This window comes from Trichosurus vulpecula, chromosome 3 (genome assembly GCF_011100635.1).
Source record: "Trichosurus vulpecula isolate mTriVul1 chromosome 3, mTriVul1.pri, whole genome shotgun sequence".
Taxonomy (NCBI): Eukaryota; Metazoa; Chordata; class Mammalia; order Diprotodontia; family Phalangeridae; genus Trichosurus; species Trichosurus vulpecula.
This window is the reverse complement of record NC_050575.1, coordinates 103,173,318-103,197,715: the sequence shown is the minus strand read 5'-3', so window position 1 is coordinate 103,197,715 and position 24,398 is coordinate 103,173,318. Positions and strand designations below refer to the sequence as shown.

At 42.3% G+C, this 24,398-nt stretch overlaps 1 protein-coding gene across 1 annotated transcript in view; it reads right to left on the bottom strand.

The window, feature by feature from the left end:
* The window catches only part of MYBL2 (MYB proto-oncogene like 2), a 46,412-nt gene that overhangs the window by 1,527 nt on the left and 20,487 nt on the right, over positions 1-24,398 (bottom strand). The window contains exons 8-13 of the mRNA XM_036751530.1: positions 16,099-16,497; positions 13,486-13,625; positions 11,342-11,441; positions 10,161-10,274; positions 4,508-4,624; positions 1,002-1,148 (exon numbers count right to left, since the gene is read on the bottom strand). Coding sequence (XP_036607425.1) covers positions 1,002-1,148; positions 4,508-4,624; positions 10,161-10,274; positions 11,342-11,441; positions 13,486-13,625; positions 16,099-16,497 — 1,017 coding nt within the window. The remainder of the gene's footprint in view (positions 1-1,001; positions 1,149-4,507; positions 4,625-10,160; positions 10,275-11,341; positions 11,442-13,485; positions 13,626-16,098; positions 16,498-24,398) is intronic.

Sequence of the window (24,398 nt, the reverse complement as noted above, 5' to 3'; positions counted from 1 at the left end):
CCTTAAAATGCGATAAAAGTAAATGGGAGCTGTGATCAATACTGCTTCTACCAGCAGCCACGGAGACGGCTCTCCTCCCTGCCCACTGAAAGGAAGCAATGAAACGGAACTCTTCAGAGGTTAATGGACTAAATGGACAGGAACCAGGGTCCTGGCTCAACCAATAACATGCTCCGTGACCTTAGAGGGATTCACATTTCAATTTCATACCTCATAGACTGAAAGCTGGAAAAGAGCTCAGTGGCCATCAAGTCCAATCCCCTTCATTTTACAGATGAGGACTGAGACCCACGGAGGTCAGTGACTTGCTCATGGTCACACAGGTAATGAGTAGCAACGTCAGCACTTGAACTCAGGTCCCTCAATATCAAATCCCCTTCTATTCAGCACAGTTTCTCCTTCCCTCCCTCACCTTTAAAACAAAAATCTGGACTCAGCAATCAGATCTATGACAGGACAGGGCAGTGACTGAGAGCAGACACTCTTCCCCCACTGAGGGGAAAGGAAGACGTGGTACTGCTTTGGCCTGGTTGTTGACTCTCAGACTCCACCATGCAGAAGGACTAACTCCATTCTCAGACAGACTCACCAGGAGGCTCATACACTGAACAGAGCAGCCATAAGGGGGGCTTTTGTCTGCCTAAAGACAAGCGACGTGACAAGTGAAATAAACAGGCTTTTAAGGTTCAAGGTTCTCTCCCTCCACGATTTCCTAACAGGTGAACAAAGCCTTGGCTAGGCAAGAATTAGCCAAGTCACAAGGATGCTCCTCTTCTGGTTCATCTTCCAATCCCTTCGTGAACTCCCAAAGGCAGGAGCACCCACCAGAATTGGAGACCCTGGATGAGACAGTCTGAAGGTGGTTCATTATTTCATGCTGCCTGAGCCCTCCATGCAGGAAAGCCCTAAGAAGCAGAAACAACCCCCATGGCCCTGCGGACTCTGGGCCGGTTCTCTCAGACCGTTCATTACATCGCAGTAAAAGCCACAGCACGACTCACCGGGGCAGGGCCCTGGAAATGGCTCAGTGTCTTCGGGAATGAAGCCTTCTCCGGATTTGCCTGTAGAAACCCTTGGTTGAGCAAACTATTGTCGTCTTTGCTGCTTGAGGAGGTCAGACTGAGGGAGCTAGACAAGAAGCTTGTTGGCTGGAAAGAAAACGAAGCAGAGATTTCATCGCGAAGCCAGGGACAAGCACAGAAAAGACTTGCTCTCCGGCTGCCTCATTCCAACCCACCTGGCACCATCTGAACACTGCAGGCAGCATGTTAGTCCGGTGCTCCTAATACATCAAGGTGACATCATGTTCCTCTGAGAAGGCCCTTCCGCTCCTTCTCAACTCTCAATTGTATAAAATGTGCTCGAATGGACAAGGTTCAATGCCCAAAACCATCCTTTTGTAATTTCCTGTGTTCTATTCAAACCCCCAACCACAGGCCTAGAGGAACAGCAGGAGATCTCTAGCCTGGCTAGACTGTAATCTCTGATCTACTAAGAGCACAGGAAATTTAAGGACAGGACCAAAATATCCCCATATTCTAGAACGTCTAGCTCTGTGGGGAACGGAAAGGAGACTCATGAGTTCAGACCTAGGTAGGACCTTAGAAGTGGTTTCTAGCTTCACCTCTCTCAAACCTGACCCCTTCTCTCCACTCAGAGGGCCACAGTCTAGTTCAGGCCTTCATCTCCCCTTCCCAGACTATTGCCTCCTAATTGTTCTCCCTGCTCTGATGCTCCCCCATAAAATTACCCAAGTGGCCTTCCACAAAAAAGATCCTTCGCCTCTCAGCTCTGAGCATTTTGTCAGGCTGTCCCCCCAATGCCTGGAACTTCTCTCTCCTCTGCTCTGATGACTGACCTCCCCGGCTTTCTGTAAGTCCCGACTAAAATCCCACCTTTTATAGGAAGCCCACCCTAACCCCTCATAAGTCCGGCACTTTCTCTCTTTTAATTATTTCCTATTTACCCTGTACATAGCTTACTTTGTATATATTTGTATGTTGCCTCCCCCACAGAGTGCAAGCTCCTTCAGAGTGTTGTTCGACAGTTTTTTCCATCGTGTCTGACTCCTCATGACCCCATTTAGGATTTTCTTTGCCATGATACTGGGATGGTTTGCCATGTCCTTCTCCAGCTCATTTTACAGATGAGGAAACTGAGGTAAACAGGGTTAAGCGACTTGCCCAGGGTCACACAGCTAGGAAGGTATCTGAGGCTGCATCGGAACTCAGGTCTTCCCGACTCCAGGCCCAGCACCCTATCCACTGTACCACCTAGCCGCCCCTCCTTGAGAGTAGGGACTGCTTTTGCCTCTTCTTGGATTCCCAGAGCTAGTACAGTGCCTGGTACCCAGTAGGCATTTAATAAATGTTTATTAATTGACTGATTTATGTGGCCATGGTGCAACCACTCCCAAACTCAGTAACGTCAACAGCTAGCTCCCCATTACCCCTAGGATCAAGTATAAATTCCTGTTTGGAATTTAAAGCTTTTCACAAAAATTTCTTTAGAGTTCTTCATAATCTGGTCCTTTCCAATCTTTCCCATCCGTCTTATGTACTATACCCCTCTACAAACTCTAGCCATTCTGGCCTATTCATTTTCCCCCATCTCCGACCTCCACGTCTTTGCACTGGCTCACCTTCTACAGGAGGCCTTTTCTCAGGCCACCCCTCCACCGCCCCAACTGCTGAGTGCTCTCCCCTTTAAGCCTGCCATCTGTCTATCACACACAGCTCTCATAGTGCCTGTTTACAGTATTATCTCATTCATCAGAGCTTTTGTCTCTGTATCCCCTGCACTTAACTCCTGAGCCTGGGCCATAATAGGTGCTTAATAAATGCTTGCTGATTTTATAAAAAGTAGCTAAATACTGTAACCAATAGTGCCAGAGCTGACATCAGGAAGAGCTGAGTTCCAATCCTGCCTCAGATACTTACCAGCTACACTGGCTGTATCACGGGGAGGGGAGGGGAGAGGTAAGTTATTTAACCTGTTAGCCTTGGTTTCCTCATTCGTAAATGAGGACAATGGCAGTGCCTATCTCACGTGGGGGTTGTGAAGATTAAATGAGACAATTATCCAAGCCTTTCACAAGCCTTAAAGCACCATATAAATGGAAGATGTTATCATCAGTTATTCCACAGGAGGAAAGTGAAGATCAGAAAGGCAGGTGGAGTCAGGGACGGGGCCAAGACTTGGACCCCAGGTCTCTTGGCTCAATCTAGGGCGCTGACCACTACGCCATGCTGCCCCCACCCCCTTCTCCAACATCTTTAATTATTATTTTCAGGCACAAGAGCTCCTGGAGAACACATCTACCAAGAAGTCAGCCTATGGCACCAGCAGAGAAAACACACACCAGTGGAACTCCTAATTCCTTAAAGCATGTAAGCACACGGTCACACAGCGGAAAGAGCGCTGGAGCCAGAGTCGGAGGACCTGGGTTCAAACCCAGACGATGCCACTTACTACGTATGTGACCCGGGACAAGTCAACCTCCCTGGACTCCAGTTTCCTCGTCTGTAAAATGAAAAGACTGGCCTAGACGAGGCCCCTTCTAGCTCTAGATTTAGGAGAATGTGTAATAAACAACCAAGGCTAGGTACCTATTAATCCACAACGATAAACCAAAACATTTGTCCTACCAGAGAGCTACAGGTAGAGAATAACTCAGACAAGGGGAATGACTAGTGTTACTACCTGTGAGCCCCTCCCTGCTGCCCAAGAGGTCTGGTCAGTAAACACAGAGCTCTGTTTCAATCTTTGTTCCACCGGACAAAGCAAGATTTCTTTAAAAGGATCAAAAGGACACTTTCATTTCTGCTTCAAGCTCCCGGGACACCTGCAGGTGCTCTCAAAAGTAGGTCCAAGATTTCAATAAAAATACCCTTTGTCTCACACCCTCCCTCCCCCACACCTTCTGTTGGGAGCCCAAGCGGTTCCCTCCTTCAGCCAAACTCCACAGCTGTTCACAACTATGGACCAATCACCATACCACCAACATATATGCGATCCTCATTTCCCTATGACTTGGAGCATCCTGATCCAGTGAACCCTACCTTTTCCAGCAACAAATTGTGATAGAGAGAACCGTGAATTAAAAGACTAGGTTCTAGTCAAGGCTCTTTTAATCCTGTGTGACTCTGGGAAAGCTTTTCCTTGCGGGTGGGGGGGGGGCGGATTGGAAGGGTGGGGGAATGGGACTGTTCCCACACTTGTAAAATGAAGGGCTTAGATTAGCTCCTTTATAAGGTCCTGTCCAATCCTCATGCTATAAATGTCATTTATTACAAAGCTTACCCAGAGACAAAGGGCCTTGAAACATCTTTTATGAAAAGCTGAACCATCTCTATTCTATTTGCCCTGAACTCTGCAACTCTGGGTCTGGGCTACTAGGATACCTACTATTAATTCTCCTTGTAATGATATGAGTTGACCCACCTTCCCCTGCAAATCTAGGGGGTAAGGGAAGAGTGCCCAGTGTGTGGTAAGTATGTTCCCTTACCTGGTTTCTTTTGATACACACAGTCTTTGGCAGGGAAGACACCACAAGCTTCAGATCTTCATCCACTATGTCGAGGGCAAGGGATTTTCGGACTTTCTTAATTGGACTCCGATGTAGCTAGAAGACAAGAAAAAGGCAGTCAGAATATCTACAATTCAACTGGGTGAATGCTTGTTATGCACTTATTCTGTTTAAGGCATCCTGCTCAGCACTGAGGATGGACCCCCCCCCCCTGCCCTCCAAAAAAAAACCAATGTCATTTCCTGCCCTCAAGAAGCTAGCGATCCACAAGAAGGGAGGACACAGTAGTTGTACAAATATGTATGATCCAAGGCAGCACGCAACAGGAACAAAGAAAAGAGAGGACCTGACAGCTAAGGAGGAAAAAAAAAGTATCTTCCCCTGAGGGGTGAGCAGATTGAGGGCAACCAGGGAAGGCTTCAAACAGAAACAGACAAGATAAGGATGAACAAAGGAGGAAGAAGCTTCCTGCCCAGAGTCCAGACAAGCTTTCTCCAAAGTCTGAGCCCCAGGCAGAGCATACAGAGGCTGGGCTTGGCTGAGGTGAGCCCTCTGACTCTGAGGCCTCAGGGTTCTGGAACCCTGCTAGAAACAACTGGTGGAACACTCTTTGAACCCTTCCCCACGGCCAACTTTGGTCAGGCCATCATAATCACAGTGCTCATTTCTGAATAAAGCTTGTTTTTAAAAGACTAATGGAAAGACGGACCTTGTCTCTGAGAACCTACAACTCAGAGGAAACAGTCTATCCATGTGGGCACTCCTCTCTCTCCCTCTCTCTCTCTCTCTCTCTCTCTCTCTCTCTCTCTCACACACACACTCACACACACACACAGTTCCACAGAGGTCACAGATAAATATAGAGGCGATTTTTTTCATTCACAAGAAAAAGCAGGGGGAAGACTGCTGCTGGGTTGTTTACAATTATTATAGGACAGAGTTATTATTATAGTAAGATAGGGCTAAACTGGCACTGGTGGTCTGGAAATCAAGCCTTAAAGGAGCTGTGTTTGAAGGAACTCAGTCTGGCAAAGAGAAGGGCATTCAGGATGTACATGCCCTTACAGATGAGGAAACTGAGTCCCACAGAGGAGAAATAATATGCCAGTCACACAGGCAACAATAAAGTCCAGAATTGAACTGGGGTCCCCTCTCTCCAAGTCATGTCCTTTACATCAAACGTCGGCCAAGGCACAGAGCAGCATATATGTGGGGGCGGGGGGGGGGGGCGGGACAGGGGATGTCTATCATTGGCTACAGATACAGTTTTATGACAAATTCACACAGCTAGCAGCATGGGTGGGGGGAGTTTGAAGTGGAAGAAAACTCACTATATGCATTAAATGTGTGCATTTCTACTAGTCACACATACTGCAATGCTTCAAAAGGTTACAGGGACACGCTTAAAGCTGCAAGGAATCCCCCTCATTTCACAGATAAAGAAAATGGAGCTTAGAAAAGTCAATTAACTTGCCCAAATCCAATCAATCAATAAACAAGTATTTCTTGTTGTTCAGTTCTTGCCCTCTTTCTTGGCAAAGATACTTCACTGGTTTACCATTTCTTTCTCCGGATCATTTTCCAGTTTCTCTTTTGACCAGCAACCCTGAGGGTCTTCCCCTCCCAGTTAGATTTCTTTTTTTTAATTAAAGGGACCATCCCTTGAGTCACTTCTTAAAGAGGCCTACTCACTGAATAGGAATTAACTCACTCAAAGTGAGAACCTGAAAAGGCCTTAGCATAAAAGGGCCAGAGTCTCCCAATGCACCCTGGGCCATCTCCAGTCATCCTTATGAATATGTGGCCACTGGACTCAGATGGCTCTGGAGGAGAAAGTGAGGCTGGTGACCTTGCGCGGCCCTCCCTCACTCAAATAAAAGTCAGCTGCAAGTCACGTCATCATTTCCCTGACGTCATGGTCCTCTTTGAGAAAGAAGGACAAACACAACAATAACAACCTCACAGAGGAGGAAACTAAAGCAAACAGGGTTAAATGACTTGCCCAGGGTCACACAGCTCATAGGAGTCTGAGGCCGGATTAACTCAAGTCTTCAAACCATTCCAGTATCTTTGCCAGGACAACCCCAAAATGGGGTCACAAAGAGCTGAACCTGACTCAAACGACAACTTCCTAACTCCAGGCCCCATACTCTATACACTTACTATGTGCCAGGAACTAGGAATACAAACAGAATGAAAGGAAAAATCTCTTCTCACAATAAGTTTACATTCTGATGGGGGAACACCACATGAGTAGGTATATACTGTATATACAGCATAACTATAAATAAGGCAGCTAGGTGGCACAGCAGATAGCATACTAGAAGGGGAAATCCGAGTTCAAATTCTGGTGGGACCCCGGCCAAGGCGCTTAACCCCCTGAACCTCAACGTCCCTATCTGTAAAATGAGGCTAATGAGAGCATTTACTTTACAGGGTTATTGCCCAATCAAAGGAGATATCTATATGTCAAGTGCTTCATAAACTTTAAAACAATCTATAAACATGGTTTTATATATATATAAAATATAAAGGCAGTAGTTAAATACAAGGTAGGTTGAGAGGAAGGGCCCTCGAAATTGAGGCGATCCAGAAAGGCTTCAAGTACAAAGTGATGCGTAAGCATCTTGAAGGAAGAGGAGGATTCTACTGGGGCAGCATTTGAACTCAAGATCTCTGACTACAATCAATGCACTTTATACTGCCTATCCATCACCGGGGACCCTCCCTCCATTGACAGAGGCAGCATCCCCCTGCTGTGCCTTAACAGACAGACTCGCCCCAGGCCACACAGGCAGAGATGAAAGAGCTGGGACTGGAAGCCGGGAGCCCTGACTAACCAGACCCATCATCCCTTCTACATGACCACAGCTCTTATTTCTCTGCTCTGTCCCAGTGAGCTGAGGTCCTCCGGCATGCCTTGTCCTGGTGCAGACATCGCATAATCGTAGATTTAGAGCTGCAAAGTACCCTTGGTAGAGGAAACTAAGTCTAATTCCCTCATTTTACAGATGAGTCACACAAGTAACAAATAATAAAGTCCAGAATCAAACTGGGGTCCCCTCTCTCCAAGTCATGTCCTTTACATTGAATGTCGGCCAAGGCACAGAGGGGTTATCCGCGTCAGGGAAGCGTGTGACCCACTGGTGAAATTACTACTCCTCGAGGGACTTACCCTAACACTTTACTAAGTCTCCTACAGAGAGAAGCCAAAAAGGACGTTAGAAATCCTTAGAACACCCACTTCTGAACTCTGCTTCTATATCTTTCCTGATACACAGACGAGCTGCTCCCCCTAGAGTCCTCCAGTTAAACGAAGGGACAGCTTCCCAACTTCCAACTGGTAAAGGGAACAGGGAGAAGCATCTTGGCATGGGAAGATTTGTAGAAAGTGACAAAAACAGAAACAAGAGAACAATATACACTAGGACTACAACAATGAGAATGAAAAAGCTGAAGAAAGTCAGTACACTGTGACTACCACCATGCAAAAGGGGAGAATCTTTAAAAAGAAATTGAACACTACATAATTATAATGATCAAGGCCCATAGAAAAGTTAAGAAATTGGACCAACCTCTTCCTTTTTTACCTAGAGGCAAGGGAAGTATGAGGGTATAAATACGGTCGGACAGGACTGACATGTTGATTGGTTTTGCTGAATTGCATTTTTCCTCTTTCTTTTCAGTCTTTGTTAGAAAGGGATGGCTTTCTGGGTAGGTGAGGAAGGAGAGAAGTCTATTCAGAAGGTGATTTTAAAACAAAAGATCTGAATAAAAATAAGCTTTGTTTTGAAAGGCAAAAAGCCAAGTCGAAATCTGAGTAAATGAAAAACCAATGAAGTTCTAAAGAACTGGATAATTTAAAATGGTTCCTCCCTCAAAGCAGAAGACAGGTACCATACACATTGTCTCTTTATTGGCTGTTTATTTCTGGTGTTTTGTTTTGCCACGGGGAGGTTTCAATTTTGGGGGAAGGATGAGTGGGAAACGAGGGTGCTAGAAACAAAAGGCACCAATAAAATGTATTAAAAATCCTTTCCCCTCCAAAATTTCCTGGGATGGTGTCTTTCTCCTTTGTATTTAAATAGTAAAGTGACAAGCATATCCTAAAATAATTTTCCAGAAACTGGTGGTTGGATGTCCTAATTAGCCCACCTGTCTCAAGTAGTACAGCCAGGAAAATGAAAATAGAGAGGCTGAAGAAATGGGATGAGCATGAGACCTGAAAACCTTATTATTATTATTATTAACTACCTTGTTAAGTACCCTTAATTATTAAATGATAAATTACTGCCAAAGTGAAAAGAGAATTATACTGGAAATTAGAAGACCCAAGTTCTAATTTGGGTTCTGATACTGACTGGCAGTGTGACCTTGGTCAAGTCCCTTTCCCCTTTCTTGGGCTTAAGTTTGTTCATGCGTAAAGTGAGGAAACTGAATTAGATGATTATTAAAGTCCCTTCTAGATCTATCTTTCCAACTGGACTGAGTTCAGCACTGGCTAGTCTACTGAGAAGTAAACTGTCAGAATTGAACAGTAACACCAATATTATAAAAACAATTGACTCCAAAAGACTTAGGAACTCTGATCGAACACCAGTTCCAGGGGAATCGGGATGAAACATGCTACAATCTCTCTCCAGATAGAGAGCTGACAGACTCAGAGTGCAGACTGAGCCTTATTTTCTTTTCTTTCTTTTTCTGCCTTGGCAATAGCTATTGCCTATAAGCAACGAGCTTTGTTACCTTCTTAGTGTGGGGGAGTGGGAGGGGACAGGGAGAAAATTTGGAACTGAAAACTAAATTTTATATTTTTTTTAAAAGGAAGAATTCTGTAGGTCAAGGGGGACCCAGAATCATATTTTAGAGAATACCTCACCTCAATGTGACTATCGATCAACAAGCACTTCTTAATTGCCTACAACTTGGCAAGGCATTTGGGAATACAAAAATAACTAAACAGTCCTTGATAAAGAGGAAGAGAAAAAATATGATCACTTCCTCGGCCTATACATCCACCCTTTCTATCCCAATCTCTTTAACTCAGGTTCCCTCTACCCTGAAGGTGCCATCTCTGCAGGAATGTTCTAAAGCCCTTGATCTGAGGAAGGGCATAAGGAACCACACTGCTACTGCTCCCCATCCTACTGCCCAACCCCAAACCATGCACCTAGCCTGGCCATTCTCACATGTATACTCATGCTCCTGCAAGGACTACTCACACTGGGAAGCTGGGGAGCCTCAGAGAAAGTATTTCACTTCCTTCTAAAAACCTCCTCAACCAGAATGCCCATCAATCGGGGAATGGCAGAATAAGTTGAGATATATGAATCTGAGTGCAGATCAATGCATACTATTTTCACTTTCTTTTTTTCTCATGGTTTTTTTTTCTTTTGGTCCGTTTCTTCTTTTACAACATGACTAATATGGAAATCTGTTTTACATGATTGCACATGTATAACCTGTATCAAACTGTTTACCATGTCAGGGACGGAGGAGGGGAAGGAAGCAGAGAGAAAATCTGGAACGCACATTTTTTTTAAATGAGTGCTAAGAGTTGCCTTTACATGTAATTGAAAAAAAAAATACTATTGAAAATAGCCCGGTTAATAGCAAGACAAGATCAACTCACTCCTTGTTTCCTCTTTTGCTTCTCAAGCTTCACATCATCTTCTATGATCAGCTCAATGCCAGCCTCAGTCCGAAGAACCTCCTTCAAGTCTTCTTCCAGGTGCGGGGTCTGGGGCTGAGGAGCATCATGGTCACAGGAGCATTATGAGAGAAGAGCTACACAACACATGCCCCCAGAAGAACCTAACCCACTTGGAGATGACTAGTCATGGGCCCTGAGGATAGGAAGATAATCCAAGGTCTGCTTTTATAATCCTACCCTATTCGGTTCTCCAGCTACCCCTCCGACAAAACCATCTACCTGGTCTTTTGGCTCCTTGCCTTTTTCTCCCCTACCCCCACACCCAGAAAAGGTAGTATAATAAAATGGAAAGAGCTCTGGACCAAGAGTCAGAAGACACAGGTCCCAGTTCTTCCACCGACTCACTGTGTGACTTCAAATACGTCACTGTCCTTCTCCAGGCCTCAGTTTCTTTATGTACAAAATTAGGAGGTTAGAAGAGCTGATTTCTAAGGCCCTTGCAATTCTCTCATCCTATGACTTGATAGTCTCTAAGGGTCCCATCCAGCTCTAAAATTCCACAAGCTCACAAGAAGCTCGTTTAAAAAAAATAAAAAAATTTTAAAAAAGACATTTATGCCAAGTGCTTGAGGGCAAATTTACGCTTAAATTAAATTGCTGTGGTTTTAGTTCCTCTCTAGATATTCTTACTAGATGTTAACAATAAGATTTTTCTACAAAGATTGAAAATTTAAGAAACCTTGTTGTGATAATGCAACTAAAAGGAACGTCCCCGGGTCCATAGCTTCTTCACTGGGGTACAGCCTAGAATAAACACAAGCATCGGCAAAAAACTCATCTTTCCCTTATTTTCAACTGCAGAAGAAAAAAAATAATTCCAAGTGTTGTTCTAGAAATGCTGGGTTTGAGCTTAAATTCTGAAGGCCAAGAGGTCACTACCTACTTCCAGGACAATGTGCCCAAGGGTGCCTTAGTCCTGTTGAGTTTCCACTGTTAAATACCAGCATATATCAATGCAAGAGAAGTCTAAGAAAAATCTGAATCTACTAGTTTCAGGTTACTATTAATTTTCAAGTAAAAATAGTCTGAGGAAGCACAGGCCATTGAAAGCATCCTAGACCCTAGGCAGGATGGAAATCCTTCTAACACTGGGCACGTACCAGAGGTTTTAGTGGTCCATACTTCTCCAGGGCATTCTTGAAAGGGGTAGGTGTGTGGGGAGTGTTGTCCATTGAGTATTTCTGATCCGGGGTAACGAATCTGCCAGTACACGGAGAGGAGCACTTCAGAGCCAGCAAATACAGATGTCCTCCCCTCCTCCAGTTCCTATGGCTGCTTGAGACTCACGACTGACTCATAAGCACATTCTCTACCTTTTATTCATAACAATATAATAGCCAACATTTCTGTAGCCCTTTAATATGTGCCAAGTGTTTTCTATCCATGATCTCATCTGAATCACACAACAGCTGCCAGGGCTACAGGCACGATTATTCCCATTTTACAGATCAGAAAAAAGGAAGCTGAGAGAGACAGAGTGACTTGGCTACGGTCACAAAGCAAATGAAGATATAGGGCGGATTGGAATCTAGGTTTCAGCACCTTAAGCACTATTCCATCTCCTGGTGGAAAAGAGAGTAACTCTCGGAATTCAGTACCTAGAGCAGGTATGGGGAACCTGTGGCCTTGAGGTCACAAGAGGCCCTTTGTTCTGTAAAACTTGGACTCAGTCAAAAGGCCGCACCCAAGGACCTAGAAGGCCATATGTGGCCTTGAGGCCAAAGGTTCCCTGCCCCTGATACGGTACAAGCTCTAAAGATGCCCCAGACGACAAATCTATGAGTATTAGTCCCCAGCATAAAATACTTTAATCCAAGAATTCTTAACCTGGGGTAAAATAATTTTAAAATTATTTTGGTAACCAGTCAATAAACATTTATTAAGCACCCATTATGTGCCAAGCACTGTGCTAACCACTGGGGATATAAGAAAGAATCAACTGAATTTCAAAATGTTTTCTCTGTAAATGTACAGACTTTATTTTATGTATTTAAAGCATTATTCTAAGAAGAGGGCCATAGGCTTCACCATACTATCAAAGGGGTCCAGGACATAAAAAAAGTTAAAAACTCTTAACTTAAATGGAGACTTACTTTCTCTCCAAAGACCTCCTTTTTTCAGTGGTGTTTTAGAGGAAGATAGCAAGATATTGTGAGGGGGAATTAGCTAGCATTTACATAGCACTATAAGGTTTATAAAGTACAAATATTATCTCCTTTTATCTTTATATCAACTGGGAAAGAAGTGTTTTTATTATTATTATTATTATGATGATGTATATATTATGTGTATGTATATATATTTTATAGATATTATGTAATGTATACATATTACGTAATATGTATATATTATATGTATATGTATATATTATATTATTATTGTCATCAATTTACAGATGAGAAAACTAAGGCAGAAAAATGATAAGTGACTTGCCCAGTGTCACACAACTAAGTGTCTGTGGTAGGATTTGAATTCTGCCCAGGTGCAGTGCTCTATCTAGTACATCACCTAGGAGTTAGAGGCTCTGGGTGCTAGTTCTGCCCTTGCCTCCCATTCTTGCTTGTTATATTAGAATTTTTCATTTTTATGTGAATTGTAAAGATGATGCCAACTTGCATCAGTAGAGGGAATTTCCCTCATTTGGGAAAATGTTGGGCCAATAAAATATTAAGTCCAAGCCCCTGTCTAAAGAACTACAAAGCAATTTATTTACAACAACCCTTAGGGTAGACAGTAGAAATATTATTACTATTCCCCTATTACAAATGAGAAAACGAAGTGTCAGAGAGGTACAACACGCTTCCTAGTCACACAGCTTCTAGGTGTCAGAGCTGGGACTCACAACTCTCAGGCCCCCCGATTCCACCTCATCTATGTGCCTCAGTTCCTTCATTTGTAAAATAACAGGGTTGGAGACTCAACAGTCACCAAGGTTTTTCCAGTCTGAAGTTTATGACTAATTTCTTGATCATATCATGTAAGCTCCCTGAGGGCAAAAACTTTTCATATTTGTAACCACAGCGCTTTTAGTACAGTGCCTAGCATACAGAAAGCACTTAATTGATCTGAGAGAATGCCTCAATTAGGTCCTGATACGTCATCAGCCTCTCTCACATTTGCTATTTGGGGGTTGCCTAGGAAACAAAAGCATGGGGAAAAAAGGTTTTGGTGAGGTGATGGAGGCCCCACCAGGTCATACGGTGAATATTTGGATGTGTCTAAGTCTGAGCGTAGGGAGACTTACGCATTGCTCTTCTGGTGCAGTGGGGTCTTGTCCCGGTGCAGCGGGGTGGTGACGATGACCTTCTGGCTACACACAGGTGTGGATGTCAGTGAAGGGCTCTCTAGCTCCAAAGTGTCCTGTTTGGTCCAGAAGTTTAAAAACTGCAAAAGAAGAAAAAAATTAAAAGATAACAACAGAATAAGGCCCTGGGCTCTCTGGGAAGACCCCACAGGGGATTTCTTTAATTACAGGCTCATAAGACTCAAGGCTGGAAAAGAAAGGTATTAGAAGGCATCTAGGTAAAAATGCAAGCCTGGTGAAAGGCAAAGACTTTCCCAAGATTTTGGGGTGCTCACCAGCATTTACATTCAACTCTCAATTTGGGGAGCTCTGCATTTATGGTCAACTTTCAATCATTCCAGGCAATGGAGAGCTGAAATCTACAAGATCCACGCAAAGACATTCCCTTTCAGTCTTCTCCTAGAAGATCTTTATGTTTAAAAAAAAATCCGCCCTGAGGCAGGGGAAATGTCTTCAACTTAGGAGTCAGAAGCCTGGTATTTTATAGGCTGTATCTAGTACTAACTAGCTGGGTGACCCTAGGTAAGACGCTTCACCTCTTTGCCTCAGCTTCCTGACCTATACTACACAGGGTTGTTGTCAGAAGAGTCTCCTAAATTTCTAAGAGAAGTGTGAGCTGCTCCTCCCCTGTGGGAACTGTAAGAAGCGAGGATCTGGAGGGGAAGGAGAAGTCATCCAATAAACCTGGACGAGTGGCCCCCTGGCCCCAGATTATAGGGACGGTGACAGTTCCTTAACTCAGCTTGTTTTCAGGCATCCTGAAGCTATCCCTTCAATTGCTGCTTTTATACAAATGACAGCACCAGAGAGAAGAAAACGATACTAGATTTTTTTTTTTAAATCAAAGCCATCATCATCATCTCAAATTTCCCTTAACCTCTACTTTATCTGGATGGGGATGAGTAAGAGGCCGATTATTACCTGCCAAAAGAAAAAAAATCTTTTGTTTCCATTTCAGCAGTAGGGAACAGAGGCTAGCAAAGCCTGGGGAAGCCACGGAATACAATAGCTGTAACCACTACCACCACCACCACCATCGTATTTATATAGCACCTGATGAGGTAGATACCATTATCACCCCATTTTACAGAATAGGACACTAAGGCAGACAGAGGTTAAGTGACTTGCTCAGGGTCAAACAGCTAATAAATGTCTAAGGCAGCATTTGGACTCAGATCATCCTGATGCCAAGGCTAGTACTCTGTTCACCGTGTGACCCAGCTGCCAAGGTCATATGTACCCTCAAGGTCACCCAGTGGGTGAAGCAGAAACCCAAACTGGGAATCCTGGCCTCAACCCCAAAATACTACCATCCTTGGGCCAGGATTAAGGAAGTGAGGGATGGCTCACCCCTAATCAAAGGCAACTCTGGTTCCCTCTCTGGTTCCCTGAGTTTCCTTCTACCTTTTTCATAGATCTACGTGCAAACTCAGGCCTCTCCTGATTCCAAGGGCCATTACTGACATGGTGGAACTCTTACCAAGTATGAAATCGCCATGCCAGGGTCCTGGGCTTCCCCCAAAACAGAAGATTGGAGCTAGAGGGGCAGGACGGTACCGTGGGAAGGGCACAGGATTTGGATCCAGGACCTGAGTTTAAATCCCAGCTTTTCCATTACTGCAGTCTGGCCTTGGGCAAGTTGCTTAATCTCCTTCATCTGTGAAATGAGGGATTCAGACCAGATGACCTCTAAGTCCCCTTCCCGCTCTAATCTATGAGCCTATGATATAAGCTCCTCCCTCAGCAGAAGGTGGCTGAGTGTAGTGGGAAACATACTAGATGAGGAACGGGGTGGCCTTGGGCCCAGGCCCAGGCCCAGGCCCAGGCTTACCGCTGTGCGAAATCAAACGTGGACAAGTCACTACTCCGCTGATGGCCTCCATTTCCTCATCTGTAAAATGTGTGTTAGGCTAGATCACCATCTTTAATATGGCATTCATGAACTTGCTTTTTTATCACTGGTAATTGGAATAATAGAAATTATTGGAATAATTGGAAATTGGGTCATTTTGATAATTGTACTTCAATATAATTGGTTTCCTCTGTAATCCTATGTATTTTATTTTAGTATTTAAAAACATTATTCTGATCAGGGGGGTCCATGGGCTTCGCCAGCCTCTTAGAGGTCAATGACACCAAAAAAGGTTAAGAAGCCCTGGGCTGGGTCATCTCTAACGTCCTTTCAAAAAATAAAAATAAAACATTGGCTCATCTCTAGTGGATATACGAGCATGAAGCTTTCTGCAATGCCTTAATGGAACATAGGTCACAGAATAGTGGAGAAGAACAATGACTGGACACTTTGCTAGGATTAGCCACACCCACACCCAAAGAAGTCTCATTTCAAATCAGTTTAAAGGATGGGCAGGTATAAAGGATGAACCATGTTATTTAAAAACAGGTTCCAGCCATTTATAGGAATGGATCACAGTACAGTGACTGTAGCTGCTTCTCAGGCTCAGTGATATCACAGAATGTGCCCGGTCTCTTAGTCTGTACATTTACAGAGAAGGGGGGCACCTTAAGAGTGCTAGGGGCTGGCAGGCAACTCACCTGGGATGGAGAGAAAGGAAGCGTCTTCACCGGCGTACTCTTGGGAGTGAGACTATTACAGGAATCCACAAAGGAGTAGCTGGCATTGGGGCTGTTCTCTGTGACAGGAGAAAGAGTGACCCTTCTCTTCTTCTGCCTCTTGAGAATGGAGGGCGGGGTACTAAAGCTGACTTCGGTGTTGGGCGAGATGGGGATCAGCTCCCCTCGGCTGCCTTTGCTCAGGTCAGAGATGGTGTGTCCATCTAGACGGTACTCCGTCATGCTGTGGGCAAAGACCGTTGGCTTGTTGAGCATCTGTTTAACTGGGCTGTCGCTGCTACTGCCGCTGCTGTTAGCACCACCGTTGGATAACTCCTCAGGCAGATCAAAGTTACTTAGGTCACACCATCCATCGGGATCCTGTGCAGGGTAAGTGATACCGACAAACCATGAGCAACTCAACTCAGACTGACTCCCCTAGTGTGAAAACAGGTCTGGCATAAGGGCAGAGTTCTACTGAAGTCATGCTTCTCGATTTTGATAACGGAGGACCCAAAAAGATGGTGATAGGCTAGAATGCTCCACCAAACATAGCAAAATGTACCTTAGTAAGGATAAATATAAAAGTATGACTGGGTTCAAATAACACTCTATAAGTATGAGAGTGGAGAGGTGTGGTTAGATGACAGTACACCTAAAAAGACCCTGGAGATCTTAGAGCACTATGAGCCCAATGAGTCAACAGTGTGATAACCATCAAAAAAGCCAATGCTATTTCAGGTTGCATTAAGATAGGCACAGTATAGAGAGAACCAAGGAGGTGATGATCCTGCAGCACTCTGCCTCATCAGATCATTCTAGAGGGCTACGATAAGTTCTAGTTATTCCATTTTAGGAATGACAATGGCAAGATGGAGTTTGTCCAAAGGAGGATGACCAGGATGGTGAAGGACCTTAAAGTCTAGATTAATCAATTAAGCATTCATTGAGTACCGTCTATGTCCTCGGCATGCTCTAGGTGCTAGAGAGGACTATAAAGAATGAGAGAATTCCTCCCCTCGGATAGCTTACCTTCTCACAGGGGAGACAAAAAGTATAAACATAAATATATACAGAATAAATACAAAGAGAATTAAATGAATACAAAATGAGAGTAGATAGAAAGCTGTCCTCAAGAGTCAGGTAACCCTGACTTCAAGTCATTTAAGTTCTTAGTTCTCTAGGAAACTTCCCAAGACAATAAAAGCTGCGGGAAGATGCCAAACCCGAACTGGTAGAGGAAATACCTCACTGGTAGCCCCCATACCAACGAAATAAGTGAAGTGAGAAGAACCAGGAGAACACTGCAGTAGTACAATAAGAGACACATCGTGCAATGATTAACTATGATAGACTTAGCTCTTCTCAGCAATACAATGATCCAAGATAATTCCAAAAGACTTCTGATGGAAAATGCTATCCACAATATGGAGTCTGATTGCAGACTGAAGCATATTATTTTCACTTTTTTGTTTTTTCTTCCTCGTAGTTTTTACCTTTCGTTTGTATTCTTCTTTTACAATGGAACTAATGGTGAAATATGTTTAACATGACTGCACATGTCTAACCTATATCAGACTGCAAGCTGTCTTGGGGAGGGGAGAGGGGAGGGAAGAAGAAAAATTTGCAATTCAAAATCTTATAAAAAATGAATGCTGAAATCTATCTTTACATGTAATTGGAAAAATAAGATGCCATTTACCAAAAAACAAAAAAATCCCCAAATACATGGAACTGAGATGGAAGGTCACGTATGAAGAACAGACAGGCCAGTTTAATTGGATGATAGATTGCCAGAGAGAAAGAAATACATAATAAGGCTAGAAAGGTACATTGGGATTGGATTATGTTAAAAGAAAACCAACATGGCAGCAACGTACTGGAGACAATGCAGTGAGAAGAAGTGAAGCAGGGAGGCCAACTAGGAGACTGGTACAATAACTTAGGCCAGAGACAGTAAGGGCCTGAGCTAAGCTCTTGGCTATGAAATTAAAGAGAAAGGGGCCAGTGTAAGAGATATGTCAAGACAGAAATAAGATTTGAAAACTGGATATATAGGGTGAAAGAGAATGAAGAATCTAGGATAATGCTGAGGTTCTAAGCCTGAGAGACTAACATAAGAGAGGTACTTTTGAGAAATAGGAAAACCTGCCAGAGAAATAGTCGAGGGGAAGGAGGCAGAGAAGACAAGCCCCGTATTGGACATGTTGAGTATGAGATCTCTTTGAGACACAGCTTGATGTCTGATAGATAGAATTTAGGGGAGAACTGAGAACCAGACGTGCAGATCTGGGAGTCTTATGCATAGACACAATAATTAAATGCATGGGAGCTGAGGAGGTCAGAGAGAGAATGTAGAGAGAGAAGTCTCAGTGCAGATCCCTGGGCTACACCCACAGTTGGGGAGGATGATATAGATGATGAGCCAGCGAAGGAGACCGAGAAGAGGCGGTTAGACAAGTAGCACAACCAAGAGAGAGTAATCACAAAACTCAGAAAAGGCAAGAGTATCCAGAAGGAGGGGATGGTCAATGTCAAATGTTTCAACAGAAAAATTGAGGATGAATACTGAAACAAGACCAACAGATGGGAGGATTAGTTTTGGGAGCTAGGATTGCTTAGGCTGAATGGATGAAGATTCCATGGAGATTTGATGGTGATCTTCAATCATTAGATGGGTTGGGTTGAGGAAAGAGTCCTTGTTCCACCGGGCCTCATGTGACAGAACTATGAGCAACACTCGGAAAAGTTGCAGAAAGGCAGATTAAGATCTGATTTAAAGAAAAAATTCTTAACAAATAAACTACCCAAACATTACCAGAGCTCAAACTATATTATAAAGCTGTAGCCTTCAAACTATTTGGAACAAGTCAAAATACAGAAAAAGAAGATCAGTGAAACCTACTAGATGAGAAAGAAAACAGTAACCAAAAACAGCAGCTCAGTTTTTGAGACCCCCCCCCCCCCAAGAATACAAATTACTACAGTAAAGACTTCCTTCATGGACAAAAATTTCTACAAAAACGGGAAAGCAGTTTGGCAGAAATTAAGTTTAGACCAACATTTTATACTACAATCCACAATATAACAAATACTTTCTTCAAAAAGAATGGGAAATATTTGTTCTAATTCTTCTATGCAACACGACTAACGTGAAAATATGTTTAATAAGAATGTATATGTAGAGCCTATATCGGATTGCATACCTTCCTGGGTGGGGGGAGGCAGAGAAAATTTAAAATTTATGGAAGTGAATGTTGAAAACTAAAAATAAATAAATACGTGGTCAAATAAAAAAAATTCCCATAAAAAATGGGAAAGCACCAGATAATATAATAAATAATAAAAATGACGATATTTTAACAGACAGGAAAAAGCTTATTATGGAAATTAGCATTATCCTTAAGTCATCTGCCTGTACAGTCCAACCTGTTACAGCAAAGATCAGAATTTATAATAGATGAGAAAAAGATATGATAGTACACAATTATGAAGATTTAATCCTGATTATTTAACTATTTAATCCTAATTATTTAAACAAGTTATTAAAACATTTTAAAAATGGGAAATAAACAGAAATGACATCAACATCTGTCTATAGTAATTATATCCAAAAGTTAAACCAATATAAATTAACTGCTACTTACAAGAAGAACAAAAGAGCCCCCAAAGTGCCTTAGAACAATGATGTCAAAATCAAATAGAAAGTGATCCCTGGGGTCACATATTGACTTAGAAAAGCACAAATTAATATTATTTGTGTTGTATTTTAATTTTGTTAAACGTTTCCTAATTACATTTTAATCTGGTTCCAGTCCCACCCCTGTCCCTGAGTTTGACACCTCTGGCTTAGTCAGCCAGCTTTTGACTTATCAAAGAGAGCCAGAAACAAACCTGGGTGAGAATATAAACTAAGCTATAAAATCTTTTTTGGGGGGGGAAGGAGAGGGAAAGGCAGGGCAATTGGGGTTGAGTGACTTGCCCAAGGTCACACAGCTAGTAAATGTGTCAAGTGTCTAAGGCTGGATTTGAACTCAGGCTCTCCTGACTCCAGGGCCGGTGCTCTACTCACTGCGCCACCCAATTGCCCCTATAAGCTATAAAATCTTAAGGATAACGATTTTGGACACTATAGTTCCATAAAAAAGAGACAAGCAGTGAAAAGTAGAACCAATCTAAAAAAAAAAAAACCTGGCAAGATAGCCAACTAAACAAAATCACCCCAAGACCATTCAGGGATGAAAACAGAAAAATGGGTGCAAACCTAAGAAAAATGGACAAGACTTGCAACAACTATTAGAACAAACCTGTTTTCTCCATCCAGTGTAACCACCACAACCTGGTCCCTAATGTCACAGTCCCTGAAATGCTTTAGAGGAAGTGAAAATGGGACTAAAAAGAGCAAAAACAGGAAAAGAAATCAGAAGGAACCAGGTATATATAGAGTGTTGGAAGGCCATAAAGGAGAGGAAGCAACCAAAGGCATAGAAAATTTGGGACCTTAGTGGTAGCAAAAAAATTAAAAATACCAACCTTTATACCTACTCTCCACCTATACAAAATCTTTATTAAGAAATATTTCATATAACTGGTCTACTGCTTGCCTTCTCAGTGGGTGTGGAGGGGCTGGAGGGAGGGAAAGAATTTATAATCCAAAATTTTAAAAAATGAATGTCATACATTGTAAATGATAATCAGCCGTGGATGCCTTAGCTATTCTCGGCAATACAATGATCCAAGACAATTCCAAAGGACTCACGAAAAATGCCATCCACCTTCAGAGGAAGAACTTATAGAGTCTGCATAGCGAAGTAAACTTCTTTTACTTTCTTTATTATTCTTGGGAGTTTTTGTGGTCTGAGCTTTCTTTCACAACATGACTAATATGTAAATATGTTTTGCATGATTGCACATGTATAATCTATATCAAAATTGCTTATTATATCAGGGAAGGGGGGGTGGAAATTAAGAGAGGGAGAGAATTTGGAACACAAAATTTGAAAAATGAATGTTAAAAATTGTTTTCACATGTAATTGAAAAAATTCAGAAAGTTAAAAAATTTGTGTTATAAATAAATGGATAAATGAATGAATTTAAGGAAAAAAAAGAGAAATATCTCTATACAACTGAGGACATCCTTGATGAGGGAACAATTAAGGCTTTCTCAATAAGTATTCAACAACGGCCCAAGTCTTTATCATTTCACCACTGAGTGAAATACATAGAGAATGTAGAATTTCATTGTGCTTACTGTTTGTCAATCAACAGCCAAGTCAGCAGGCAGGACTTAGCTAGATCTTTTGTAACTGGGTTGTTTAATAATAATAGTCAATAATTAAGATTCAGCACAGAACCCAGGCCAAGGAAGCACTCCCTATGGACGATGAGGTCCTTGATTGTATCAAGCTTCAAAGACACTGCGGAGTCTCCTGGAAGTGCTCTATTATGCTTAGCTGGCCCATCAACACAGGAAAGACCAAAAAGATAATGTATATTCATTGCCCTCATTCCAACATGCATCTAAACAGACACCCTGTAGGGCTTGTCCAAGAGTATTCATATCTGGGACAGACAATGCACATGGACGATGAACTGGGCCAAGAGTTGAAGAGGAAAAGAGTGGATTGGACTGCTTGCAGGAAACAGCAAAGTATTTCTACTGATCCCAAGCTTCTCAGAACACAAAAATCTGGTTTTTAAATACAAACATTTTATTGGTATTGCTTTATGGCCTCTGAAAGAACTAAAGACAAGCATCACATAGAAGGGAATGGGAAAGGTGCACAGTGTTTAGGAAGAGAGTGCACCATACACAACCATGAGGACTTAAAAAACAAAAATGGGTATAACAGATATCATGATGGGGTTCGTGTAACAGAAGATGGGCTAGCCATGCAAGACTGAAGGATAACAGGTAGATGGCCTGAGTGTATACCCTTGAGATGTAAAGAGAAAGCAAGGAGGGCCTCTAGCATGGTGGGTGGACTCTTCATAGTGAACTTTTGGGAGGAACACAGACAAAAGTAGCAAAGGATGGACAGGTGTGCACTGGCTCCTCAAAATAGATATGCAAACTAATATAAAAGGATGCACCATTAAAATTTTTTTTTGAAGAGTTCTGGTACTTTTCACTACTATGGCCATAGAGAAAATTCTTAATTGAACAAGGAAAGGGTGAGATCATAAAAGACAAAATAGACAATTTTGACTACATAAAATTAAAAAGCCTCTGGATGAATAAAACCAACGAAGATAGAACTAGAATTGAAAAATTAGAGAAATATATTGGCATTGATTATGACTGATATCCAAAATATAAAGACTAGACACAAATACATAAATGTCAAGGGCCATTACCTAGGGGAGGAACAGATATCCCAAAGAATCTCAGACTATAAATGACCACATGAAAACATATTCAAATCACTAATAATAAGAGAAACACACATTTAGACAAGTCTGAGGTTCTAACTCACACCTGACAAATTAGCAAAGATGACATAAATGGTAACTGATACACTGTTGGTGAACTGTGAAGTGAACCAACAGTTCTGGATGAGAATTAGGGACAATCCAGGAAAAGTAACTACATCCTTTTACCCAACCACTCTAATACTAGGGCTATACCCCAAGGAAGGCAAGCAGGAAAAAAAGGTTTAAAATATATGAACAAAATAGTCATAACAGAACTTTCTGAAGCAGCAAAGAACTGGGAACAAAGTGGGTACCCATCCATTGGGAAATGGCTGCAAAAGTGATGGCAAAATGAATTAAGAGACTGTTACTGTATGGTAGGAAATGAAAAAGAGGATGAATTCAGAGAAATGCAGGAAGGTTTATATGAACAGATGCAGAATGAAACGAGCAGAACCAATATACATAATGACAACAATTTAAATTCAAACACCATTAAAAGGAAATACAACTCAGAGTAGGTAAATGGAGAAAAAAGCTTCTAAACAAAAGATCATGAAACCTATCTCATCCCTAGCAGAAAAAAACAATTATTTGGTACAGAAAACTGTTGTATACAATGTCAGATGTGGTGATTAATCTACATCAGGGCTGTCCAAAATAGATTTATGCGGCCCACCTACAAGGATAGAAATTTACATAAATGCTTTAGTAAAGGAAGCTGAGCTACCCTAGAGCTCTCACTAAAATGGCAAATCAAAATATATTGTTTCAATAAAAAGCTAAGGTTGGACAGCCCCGATCTAGATGTTTTTATTTAATTTGTTTTGTCACAAAGAATCAATACAGGATGGAGGGGTATTTGTAAAATAGCTAGAATTTAAAAACAAAAAGCAACAATAAAACATTTTTAAAAGACAAAAAGAATCAATTAAAGCTATACAAAAGTGGTATGCCTAAAAAGGTAGGATTCCCCCTCACCAGAGGTCCTCAAATAAAGGATGGATGACCCCTTGTCAAAAATGCCATAGGAGAGAAATATTTTAGGAATGAGTTGAACTAGAAGGCCTTTGAGGTCTCTTCCAACTCAAATTCTCTGAAAAATTAGCCACACATAGTGCTGCATGCCCACAGTCCCTGTTGCTTGGGAAATTGAGGCTGACAGATCACTTAAGTTCCAAGATGCATTAGGGGTAAAGTAAATTGGGTATTCAAACTAAAGGGAGAGTAGGGGGAGAGAAACACCACAGGTACATCTAAGAAGGGGCAACCCAGTCCAGGCTGGAAAAACAGAGCAGGTTAGAGCTTTTGTGCCAATCAGCAGCAGAATCAAGGTCAGGAGGAGAGGCCACTACACTTCAGTCTAGATGAGACAGAGAACTAGGCTCAAAATGACTGAATGAATGAGTCAACAAATGAATGAACAAACAAAAAACAGCAGCAGCTTGTAAAGATCTATTTGCTCAAGCCCCTGTCAAATATAAACCTCACGAACCTCAGAAGTTTAAAACCATTCCTAAAAATCTCTAAGGTGCTCTAAGGATCTTGGTACTACTAAACCTACAACTAACTCATTAATCCCTTTCTCCATCATCCACCCCCTGAATAAACAAAAACCTCAATTAGTGGGTCCAAAACTAACCTGGTTCAGAGTATTTTAGATTGGCAGGGAGGGTCACATATCAGATATCTCTGAAAGCTAATCTCTCAGGGTTTGGCACCCATGAACTGAACCCCCCCCCCCCTGCCCCGGGCTTCCAAATCAACAATGAATTCCTTCCTAGAACACTAAAGGGAAAGTCAACTACCTAGACCAGCACCAGAAAAGGCAAGTGGGACGGAAAACTTGGATGGCTTTGGTTCAAAA